Raw genomic sequence first — 12468 nt, forward strand, 5'->3', positions numbered from 1 at the left:
TCATCCTGAGACTTGAGTGAGGATCTCCCCGCTCTGGGGGTCTTTCAGGTTCAATTCCCAGCACCTACATGGTCACAACCATCCATAACTCAGTTGCAGGTGACCCACTGTCTTTGTCTGACCTCCATGGGCACCAGGAATACATAGATACAAAATGCTCAAACACAAAAAATAAATTAAAAATAATAAATAAATTAAAAGAGGCCACAGGAGGCCAGGAGGGAATGATAGAAAATTAAAACAAGAAAAAAGTTTATACCTCCAACCTTGAAGGAATTAAAATATGGACTAAGTGCCAGAAATACATACACACAAGGCATTCAGTTACATAAAATAAATTAAGAATTATAAATAAATGGGCCACTGGACAGGAGGGAGGAACATACAAAAATAATTAAAATAATGTCCATACTCACAACCTTTAAAGAATTAAAACATGGACTCAGCTACAGAGATTGGTGTGATAATCGTTATGGACTAAATTTCCCCCAGAATATTGAAGCCTCAGCTTCCATAGTGACATGTTTTTGGAAACAGGGTCTCCTTTAAGAAAATCATTACAGTTAAGTGAACTGTAGTAGTCGAGGCTCTGCTAGTGGAACACACACCAAGGATGTCCACATGTGGAAAGGGCCAGCTCAGAACACAGGGAAAAGGCTGCAGACTGTAAGCCAAAAAAGTGGGTGTTGGGAGAAAATAGTACCACCTACATCTTGATCTGGGGGAGACTTTCAGCCTCCAGAACCGTGAGGAAATGCACTTCTCCATACTGAGCACTTCACGTTCTGAGCTCAGAGTCTTATTTATCTCCTATGTGTCACTCACTCACTACTTTTGAATCAATTTCTAAACATGACTGTCAATCCTGTGCATTTAGCTTTCTATTGGACCCCTAGGTATTTGTAATTCTGCTATTTCACTTAACCATATGGACGACCAGACGTCTAGACACACACACCATCAAGAACCCCAAGTAAGAGCTGGGGAGATGGCTTAGTTGGAAAAGCACTTGCCTCACAAGTGTGAGGACCCGAGCTCTAGAATCCATGTGCATAGCTGGGCACAGCAGCACACACGTGTAATCTAAGTAGAGGCAAGAAGGCAGACACAGGTAGATGCCTGGGGCTCACTGCAGCTAGCCGGGCCAACTCAGCAAAGGTCTAGGAGACTGTCTCAAAGTAAAAGTGGAAGGTGCCTGAAAAGTGACACCCATAGTTGTACTGAAAATTGTCCTTTGCCCTCATATGCAGCACACACAAGCATATATCTGCATGTGCACACATATAGAATTCTAAATAAATTTACTTAAATTTAAAATAAGCCATTAAAGGTCATTTAAAAAAATGTCTGGACTAAGGATATCACTCAGAAGCATATAATGACCCCATGTTCAATCATTGGTACCATAAAACAAACAAACAAACAAACAAACAAATCAGATAAATTTTCATTAAACAGTGTTAATTTGGAAATAAAAAGTAAAGACAAAGCTTACCTGAGCAAAGTAGAACCCATACAATGGAAGCCACTTTAACCCGTCTTTCAGGACATAGCGCACATGTCCAAGAGCATCCTGTCGGGCAGCCAGCATGTCCGCAACAATCCAGTCAACTGTAAGGCAGAGTCGAGTCAGTACATCACTAGCCAACCTTCCCCTCACAGGAACAAAAACTCTTCTTCACAGCACTGTCTTCGTAATATGTCCTGAGACTGACTATGGGGGCAGAGGCAGAAGGCATACAGGCTCAGAGCCAACCTGGTGTACAGAGCAAGTCCCAGGCCCACTAAGACAACCTAACACCTGATCTTAAGAAAGCTTTTTAGTTCTCAAAAAGAAAGTATGATTAAAATGCTTAAGACAAAGCCAACTCCAGACTCATGAGATCAAACAAAACCATAACAAAACAACGAACAAACCTACCAACCACCCCTAAATCAAGGAGGAGTGTCTGTTTCCATTTGCTTTTTTCCTCTGTGTAGCCCTGGCTGTCCTGGAACTCATTCTGTGGACAGGCTGGCCAGGAACTCTGTGATCCACCTGCCCCTGCCTCCTGAGTGCTGGGATTAAAGGCTTTTCTCATTTCTTAAAAGATATTTATTTCAAAGTTACAAATACATGGTGCTGGAGAGATTTTGTTCAGTGGTTAAGGACACTCACTGTTCTTTCAGAGGGGCTCCTGGGCTGGTACCCATATGGCAGCTCTGCCTAACTGCAGTTCTAATGGATACAAGGCCCTCCCTAGCTCCAAGGGCACCAGGCATATGCACAGTGCACATGCATATATGCAGGGACTCAAACATACACAGGGAAATAAAAAGCAGATGTTTAAAAGTTACAAAATACTAATTAACCACTGATTAACATCTAAACAGGGTAAAATGCGGAAACATTTCTTTTTAAATGAAGAATGGAAAATTATAAAGAAAAAATGTCAAATGAAACAAGTGTAGCTAAGTATTCCATATACACAATGTCTGACAGAAGGCACCACACTAGGAGCAGGGGAGATGGCTCAGTGGTTAATAGCACTGTCTGCTCTTCTAGAGGTCCTGAGTTCAATTCCCAACAACCACAGGTTGGCTCACAACCATCTGTACTGAGATCTGATGCTCTCTTCTAGCATGCAGGCATATATGCAGATAGGGCATATACATTAAATAAATAAGTAAATAGATCTTTAAAAAGAAAGTCACCACATTACATCTTTACTAATGACTTCCTGGATACGGTGTTCATCTGTTACAATACCCCCAAACAAGGGTCTTGTGTGACTTACGATTGTGCTAGGTAGATAGATACCTAGTTCTTATTTTTCAGCTTCCTAAGCTGTGGGTTGCAAACCCATAAGGGGGTCACATAACTGATTTCAGTGGTCAGAAAAGATTTGTGAATAAAAATTTTTTAATAAGCGATGAGCAAAAATTAATTGAAGATCATATACATATGAACAAATAAGCATCTCTCCCCTTTGCTGCCTTATGTGTTATGTGTTTTGAACATACAACACATGTGCTTCTTACTACACATGCTGCCACATAAGTAATGCCAACTAACGGTACCAGAAATGCGACTCGGATTCAAGGCCACTGGAATGCCATCAAGTGTAGTACATTTACTATTTATACAGAGCTTTCTGCTGCTACGGAAATATAATGGTTTAATTACAGAAAACAGTTAATATTTCATCACTGCCACTCCTTAGCATGTAAGTGCCAAACTAGTGTACCTTTTGATTGTATTACACTAGGAAGTCTGGTTTTTAAAAAATGCTATTTAATTGTTGATCTGAGTTCCATTAAATGAATTTTGACCTAGAATTAGAATGTAATTTTAAACAATTTCTAAAATGGCACTAAAGATAATCCTGCCCTGTTGAACTAAGTGTTTATGGAAACAACATTCTTAGCACTGACATCTACAAAACCAAAATCCTGATGAATTCTGAAAGAAGAATGTTCTTCCTGCTATAGTGTCAAATATTCAGCCAAGTCAAGTCCTTACACACAAATTCATCCATCTCATAGGATGCAGATGGCCTTTCATCTTTAATAAACGCTAAAATTCTATGTATTTAAAAATAAAACTCTCCACTATCTATTATCAGCCAGTGTTTGATTATATTGTCCTTATATACCTGGGATCATATTAAACTTTTATGGTGAAGTAAATAAAGAGAAATAAGAAAGTGTCCTGAGAAGCAGAAGAACTGAGGACTTGAGAATAAATAAATGGCTCCAGGTCCCTTCCATGTGAAGGTACAGTGAGAGGTCAGGAAACGTCTGCTAGGAGTTGAAGAACTCAGGAGTATGAATAGGGATGTTGCTGAAGTGTATTCGAGGCCATGAGAACGACAACAAGTGGAGCTAAAGGAGACAATATCTAATTTAAAACAACAACAAATATTACAGCCAGGCTGACGGACAGGCCTGTAACCCCAGCTACTTGGGAGACTGAAGCAGAAGTTCAAGGCTCACTAAGGTAACTTAGTTAGACAATCCCTCAAAATAAAAAAATAACAGAAATGGAGGGGGTGTGGCTCAGTGATGGAGCACATCCCAATCATGTGCATGGTCCTGCGTTCTATCCTAGCATGAAAGAAAGTAGGGGACGGGTAGAGGAGGGACAACCAACCATAGTGAACATTACAAAGCCTGGAGTTTAAAGATTATCAAAGTGGGGCACTTTTACACCAGTATAGTATAATTCTTGACCATTTAAAATTCTTTTATAATGCATACACAAATGAAATATCCTAGAATTTTATCCCTTTAAATATGAATAATCAACTAGAAAAATCTTAATTGTTTTGAATTAGGGATTATAAAACACAGTTATTTCTAGCTAAATCTTGGAGATATAACCAAGTCTGTGAGAAGAATATCTAATATAAAAAGTTGTCTACAGAAACAATGAGGATTAACTCTGTGAAGGCTCTATGCTAACAGTTTTCAACCTTCCTAATTCTGTGACCTTTTAATGCAGTTCCTCATACTGTGCTGACCCTCAACCATACAATTATTTTGTTGCTACTGTTATGATTTATAATGTAAATATCGGATATGTAGGATCTTTGGGGTTGTGACTCCCCTAAAAGGGGTCGTGACCCACAGGTTGAGAACCACTGCTCCACAGCGTTCCCTGGCCAGTGAATACCCAGAGTATACACGAGATGAATAGGTAAAAGCCAAGTTCGGTATCTTTTCCTGAGACTTTTATTTTTTTAAGCTCAGGGAACAGTAAATCTGTTTTTATATTTAAATAAGCAATTATATTCTGGACTCTCGTACACCATCTAAAAGCTATTAAGAGAATATATAAATATTCTAAAGTATGTCATGCACACAAGATAAACCATCCTGAACCATAACCTTACATTTGAAAATTTTAGTAATAACATTTAAGAAGTAACTTACAAGCAAGCTTGGTCTTTAATCTCAGAATTGGGGAGGCCAAGGCAGGCAAACCTCTGTGAGTTCAAGGCTAGCCTGGCCTATATGGCAAGTTCCAGGCCACCTGGTGTTAATATGGTAAAACCTTGTCCCAAACAAAAATAGATGTACAGACAGTCAAAGAGTACGAAGTAGATTCAACGCTGTACTCCACGTATGCACACTGTTTCAGATAGAAGGAAATGTATTGCATTCACAGGAAGATCTATATTTTGTGTTCTGGCAAGAGTAATCTAATTTGGTTAAGTTAGAATTTGTTGGCAGTGATCTAGCCATAAGCCATGTTTCCACTAACTTGAAGAGAGAACAGGTAACTGAACCTTGTTTTCCTCATCTGTATAGTTGCGTCTCACTAGTTTCTAATTCTTGGTGTTATTTATGACACTAAGGGTTTATGTATGCCCATGGATCCAGCACTGGGCTCTAACCACCATCATCACAGTACTGCTAAACATCACCCATACGCCAGGTACTGCACTGGGATTATGACTGGAACTAGGTACACTGCCTTAGAGCTTCTATCAACAGAAATCATTCAGACCCAACCAGCAGGCTCGGAGCCTGGGTACCCTGCCCATTGGCACAGAACACACAGAAGCAGCGCATACGAGCAGGGCCTCCCAGAATGCATAGCCCTCGGCTATGACCATCTACTCAACCGTATATCATATCAGACAGCAAACTGTCATCGAAACCAAATGAACAGGAATGGATTTTAAAGGCAGACAGTGTCAAAAGCAGACAAGAGGGAGGGGAGTAATCCCAATTCTGGAGTCTGCAGTTTATATCAGTAAGGGTGGAGAGACAGCAGGACACCAAGTAAAGGCAGCGACTGAGAGAGACTAACTGATATAAACATCAACTCTACATGAGCGTCAGGCCAGCAAGTACTACGTGAGGGTGAACAGGCTGGACCAACAGCAGTCCCAAATACTTTCTGTAAATTACATTTTCAAGAGATTGTGATTCTTACACTTCTTTACCTAAATACGTCAGCCCCAGGAAACAAAGCCACCGTGGATTGCTGGTTAGAAGCCTCTGGAAGCCTGGAATTCATGCATATTCTTATATGTACAGTTTTTTTTTTTTCCTTTTTTTTTTTTTTTTCGGGAGCTGGGGACTGAACCCAGGGCCTTGCGCCCTAGGCAAGCGCTCTACCACTGAGCTAAATCCCGACCCCTTTATATGTACAGTTTTATCAGGGAAGACTCCATACCTTCTTCTAACTGCATAGACTAATATGCAATTATAATGCAGTTCAGCCATTCCTCTGGTGTGTCCCCAAGTTGTGGGTTTTTTAAAGACATTCAAAATGTAGCACTCTTAGGCTATGTTGTGTGTGTGTGTGTGTGTGTGTGTGTGTGTGTGTGTGTGTGTGTGTGTTGCGCGTTTGTGTGCCTTAGCAGAAGAGTTCTTGCTTAACATGCAAGGGGTTCTGGGAGCTTTCTTCAAGTTGCCTCAGAAAAAGAAAAAATGTTCTCAAACCCCAAAGGCTGTTATCAGACCTAGAGCAGGTCACTTGGAGGCAGGGTCGGGGAAGGTCCCTCTAGACTAAGAAAGGAGCTGGCTTAGTCAGTGTGGCCTGGCTTGGATCTCTTGCTTGCCATGTTACTTTAAAATCCCATATACCAAATAGGAATTCTTTATCTGCTGCTCACTCACAGATCTTTCCCCCAGGCTGCTGTAAAGGAATGCAAAAGCAGCTCGGACAGCTGTGGAATCATAAGCACAGCTGTGTCTTCAGCACCCCTGTGACTGCACGGCCCCCAGAAGTGTTAGGGTACGAGGTTGCACATGTCCTTGTAGGATTGCAGTCCATTAAGAAAGGTTATTTCCATAAAACTCAGAAGAAAGACACTGATGGGAAGCTCCAGTTTGCTTCAATGGGATCTACCTCTGATCAACAGAACTGCAGTGTGGAAGAATGGATGCTGCCATGGCCCATGCCCTGCCCTGGGCCATCTAGAGACTCGAGCCAAGTAAAAATTCCCCTCAGCAGCACAAGGTCAGGCTGTGGTGAGAAAGGTCAGACAGTGTGTCTGGACAGGCTGGTCAGAAGCAGACAGTCATTCTGGGCTATTTTGTGGTTCTACTCAAAGTCAAATGCAGAGTCTGAGCCAGTCCCATAAACATGACCCAGGATAATAATTTGATATCAAAATCCCTATCAAGTTTTGGAGCTTCAGCCACTGTTCCATCAGTCTGACTAAATTCACCAGTATGTCAAACAGAGAAAAACTTGTTTCAACTCCTTTACCTCTGGATTAGCTATGGTACAGGTGGTACAAGAGCCACCAATCCCAACAGGATGGGGTTGGGAAGAAAAGAAAGCCATCAACACAAGTGACTTTCCTTTCAGAATATCATCCTTGGTCAGGTTCTTTTAGCTTTGCGATGCTAGGTACTGTACTTTTCAAAGCAATAAAAATGAACCATAGAAGACATGCATCCAAAGTAGCCATGTTTTAGAAAGTACAGGAAGTGGACTGTCAAGGAAGTAAATTGTTTGGAGAATTAAAGCACACTTTAGGCAATCATTTGGCCTCTTAGCTGTGAGGCACCCCGTGAAGGGACTGCATGCAGGACTAAGGCATAATTTTCACAATTCATTGTTAATCATTCAAAAAGAGGTAGTTTTAAATATTTAACCCAATTTAGAGTAAATACAGTTCTGTAATAGAAACTAGTCTTGTGCCTTCTCTGATGGAAAAATAGCAAGCTAGAACTAAGCTACAAGGATTAAAGAGTCAGCAGGAACATAGCTAATTAAACAACACTGTGTCCAGGAAATGAGCAGTCACTAGTATACCAATAAGCAGCTTAACAACCAAGCATACAGAGTGCAAACAGTGGCCACACACAACTGTGACCCATTACTCCAGAGATGGAGGCAGGAGAATTGTGAGTTTGAGGCCAGCCTGGACAACATAGCAAGAATATATCTCACAGTAAATAAAAGGCTAGGTGAATTAAGAATTAAAATGCATAGACTTACTTGGGTCCATGAATCCCACTTCTACAAATATAACTTACAAAAAGAAAACTGAATGGACTAAAGAGTTATTCCAGGAAATGGGGAAGAAAAGCCTTGGACAAAACCATACCTCTCACATTGATGACCTTACCGAGAAATAAAGAGAAAGGAAGGAAGGAAGGAAGGAGGGAGGAGGAAGGAGGGAGGAAGGAAGAAGGAAGGAAGGAAGGAGGAAGGAAGGAAGGAAGGAGGAAGGAAGGAAGGAAGGAAGGAAGGAAGGAAGGAAGGAAGGAAGAGTGATGGTTTACACATGCTTGGCCCAGCGAGTGGCACTATTACAAGGTGTGGCCTTGTTGGAGGAAGTTTGTCACTGTGGGCTTGGAGATCCTCCTCCTAGCTGCAACTCAGTACAAACCTTTAATCCCAGGAGGCAAAGACAAGCAGATCTCTGAGTTCAAGGCCAACCTGGAGCAGGACAAATTCTAGGTGAAGAAAAACTTAAATCTGAGTGTGGTGGTACACACCTTTAATCCCTGGAGACAGGCATGCAGATCTCTAAATTCAAGGTCAATCTACAGAGCAAGATCCAGGACAGCCAAGCTTAGGCAGTGAAGGAGTTAGAAGTGTAGGAGAACAAGGAGGCTATGTCTCTTATAAAGCCATGTCTCTGGCTTTATGGTCAAGAGGAGAAGGAAACTCCTGGACAATTGATGCTGCTTAGCTGGAGCTAAGGAAGAGATCAGCACCACGGAGGTGAAACCTTCTGGGAAGGTTTTCTGAGAGCTGTGTTCCAGATATGCCAAGGTTGTACCTCGTGCTGTGACTGGACTTGGTAATGTGTAAGAGTCACCCAGGTGGTACTGGTTTTGAAGGCATGAAAGGGTCATGAAGAGCAGCTGAGGCTGGGCACTGTGAGAGGCCGTGGAAGGCCACTGGTGAACATGCAGCCTCAGTTGCAATTGATGGCCCAGGACTGAAGGGGTCATGCAAAGGAGTTAAGGCACCATGAAGAGAGTCTAGAAGAGGCTATTGGTGAAGCCTAGATGCATCGGAAGACCCCAGTTTATTGGAGACACCAGTCCATGGGATGATCACCAAGAACAACAGCAGCAGAGTAGTGTGGATTAATCTGAAGTTAAACTGCTACAGAGGGCAGAGCTGGAGAAGTGAAGCCAGCCCTTTGGAGGATCATGTGTGGATCCCAGACATTGAAACAAGTGTAACATTGAAGCTGCCTTGGATGCCAGAGTCACAGACTGTGTGCTGAGGAAAGCTGCTCACAGGGAGTGGAACCAGCTCAGGAGAAAGAAATTGTTACAGTCAACAAAGATGAAAAAGGAGTTGGAGATCTGAAGACCATTGACAACAGACATGGAGACAGCAGGGTTTGAAGTTTGCCCAGCTGGTTGCCTGTCTTAATTTGGGGATTACAGTTAAGTGACTGGATGGATCTTGGAAGAGACTCTGAACTTCTTTTAACATTGTTGACACTGCTATAGACTATGGGGACTTTGGAAGTTCAATTAAATGTACTTTAATGTACTTTATTATGCTATGTTCAGGTACGGCCTCCATAGACTCATGTGTTCACACAAGCCTATGGAAGCCAGGGAGTGGAATGTGATGGTTTGCATATGATTGGCCCAGGGAGTGGCACTATAAGAAGGTGTGGCCTTGTTGGAGGAAGTGTGTCACTGTGGGGTGGGCTTGGAGACCCTCCTCCTAGCTGCCTGAGGATGCTCAGTCTCTTCCTGGCTTCCTTCGGACGAAGATGTAGAACTCAGCTCTTCCTGCACCATGCCTGCCTGGATGTTGGGATGCTCCCGCCTCTGAACCTGTGAGTCAGCCGCAATTAAATGTTGTCCTTTATAAAACTCATGTTGGTCATGGTGTCTGTTCACAGCAATAAGACCCTAACTGCTACAGAAAGAGAGAGAGAGAGAGAGAGAGAGAGAGAGAGAGAGAGAGAGAGAGAGAGAGAGAGAACGAATAAGAAAAAAGAAAAAAAAAAAAGAAAGAAAGAAAGAAAATTGCAAGCCAGATTCAAAATCCAGAGCAAATTCATTTTCAAAAGTTACCTCACTTTTTTGTAAGTCTGTAAGTTATCTTTCTTAAAAAATAAAATTAATAGTTTGAAGGCCGGAGTCAAAGCTCAGCCATTAAGAGTATGTATTTCTCTTTCAGAGCACCCTGGTTTAGCTCCCCCAAACCCATACGGGGCAGGTAACAGGTACCTGTAACCCAAGCTCCACAGAAGAGCTGGTGCTCTTCTGCACTTCATAGGCAAGTGTACTCCCAAGCTCAAACCCACAGATACATACACACATAATAAAACAAACTAAATAAATGACCTTAAATGTTATTTTGACGGGCTGGGGATGTGGCTCAGATGGGACAGTGCCTGTCTAGCTTGTATGAAGTCTTGGATTTAATACCCAGCCCACAGAGCGTACCCAGCCCCTGGATTTAATCGGCAGCCTAGCCCACAGAAGGCAGGCATACAAAGCTCCCTGTACCCTGGAGATGAAGGCAGGTGTGTCACAAGCTTAAAACCATTCTCCCTACTTCGAGAGTGAGGCCAGTCTGGGTCGCATGAGACCCTGTCCTTAAAGTGTGTGTGTGTGTGTGTGTGTGTGTGTGTACAGATTAGTGCTCATTTACCATTTCTAGAAAAACCCAACTTCATGCGAATGAAATACAAACCTGTGCTTTGATGATTTGCTAAATATATTACATTTTCCTTATTTTTTGGCAAATCTCCATATAGCAATATCTAAAAGAGAAGACAAAAAGAATCATTACTTTGACAGTTTAAAAAAAAAAAAAAAAAAAAAAAAGAATGTGAAAGAAAACTGACAAGCACACAATAAGACTAGCTCTGTCCATGATTAACAAACATCGGAGTTCTCTTGGGAGCCCCACACACCATAAATAGCTCACGCTTATAAAGTACTTAAATGTAGGACAGGTTAATGATCATAAAGTAAGACAGAATGATGCATATCCCTGTAAGAAAAATCCACAAGAAGTTATTGACCGCTAATAATATAGGAAGTTCTACAGTCCAGTGGAAGAGACAGACATATACATAATAATGGTAGTGCGATATAACACAAATAGTATGAACATACTCTATATCTTAAGGATTTTTAAACAGAGAGCTGTTAGGTATATTTTAGGAAATGAGATGAAAGGGTTTCTGAACGTAAGACCAAATGAAAGCCTTGTGTTGGAGTCTTCTGTTGGTCCTCTTGTGTGTGGAACAAAACTCAGACTAAGGAGCTAAGGGGACTTCAACAGGGAGAGCAGAAGGGTCTTTGTGAGCTGGAACATCAAGTCAGGCTCTCGTGGGGCTCCGGTTGGACTACAGCACTTGCGCTGTTCCCTCCGGGCTACACCTTATCTTTAAACCGAGGAATGAGGACAGGTTTTCACTGTTCGTTTTGTAAGTGTTAAGTATTCAGTGAGAAGAAAGGAGCTTCAAGGGGATGAACGACTGCTGCTGCTCATCTGTTTTCTTCCTTTGAGGCCCCACTTTTATTTAGTTGTTGTTCTTATACTTCATCATTGAGGATTATGCCAAAGTTAGGCAAGGGGTCTACCGTGCTGGAAAGGATAGCCTTCTTGGTTGTGAGAGTACTCACAAATACCGTAACGATAACAAAAACCAAAAGGGCATTAACAAGCCCTCCGTAAAGACAACGTGGCTACATGATATAAAGTTAGGATGTCAAGGCTACACTAAGGTCACTGCTCTAAGACAACTGCGCAGTGAGTGTGTGCACGTGTGACTGATTACTCTAATGAAGTTCACAAACGACATAAATAAAACAAGTAGCCAATGGTTAGCTGACCTGTGCAGAGTTACTATTGGGATGCCAGCTCATGATCAATCACTCTTAGCAACAAAGTAGAGCTATTTAAGGACCTCTGGGGTACACTTCACAAGAACTACAGATACATGGCAGTGTTTCAGGTAAATGTATGTGTTAGGTAAGGTTCTTTAGAGATAATGTCTAGCCTCCAAGCTGAAGAGAACACCCAAACCATCCAAACATATCTTTCAACCAGATATAGTGGTGCATGGCTGAAAGAAACCCCTGACACTTAAGAGGCTAAAGCAGGAGGATTAGGAATTTGACGCTAGCCTGGGCTCCACAGCAAGAGCCAGTTTCTCCCCCCAACCCCCACCCCCACCTCCTTGGTAGAACACCTGCCTAGTATGCCTTAAGTCCTGGTCCGCCACCCAGCAACAACACACACACACACACACACACACACACACACACACACAGACACACAGAGACACACAGACACACAGAGACACACAGAGACACACACATACACACACACACACAGCTACATACATACACACACAGACAAACACACACACACACACACAAAGAAACACATACACACACAAACACACACAGACACACACACACACACACACACGCACACACACACACACACACACACATACATACACACACACAGACACACACACAGACACACAAATACACACAGACACACACACGCACACG

At 42.2% G+C, this 12468-nt stretch overlaps 1 protein-coding gene across 1 annotated transcript in view; it reads right to left on the reverse strand.

Annotated features, from left to right (window-relative positions):
• Positions 1 to 12468, reverse strand: part of Agpat5 (1-acylglycerol-3-phosphate O-acyltransferase 5) — a 43784-nt gene that overhangs the window by 14146 nt on the left and 17170 nt on the right. Inside the window, exons 2-3 of the mRNA XM_032918506.1 lie at positions 10628 to 10697; positions 1496 to 1611 (exon numbers count right to left, since the gene is read on the reverse strand). Coding sequence (XP_032774397.1) covers positions 1496 to 1611; positions 10628 to 10697 — 186 coding nt within the window. The remainder of the gene's footprint in view (positions 1 to 1495; positions 1612 to 10627; positions 10698 to 12468) is intronic.

This window comes from Rattus rattus, chromosome 13 (genome assembly GCF_011064425.1).
Source record: "Rattus rattus isolate New Zealand chromosome 13, Rrattus_CSIRO_v1, whole genome shotgun sequence".
Classification (NCBI taxonomy): domain Eukaryota; kingdom Metazoa; phylum Chordata; class Mammalia; order Rodentia; family Muridae; genus Rattus; species Rattus rattus.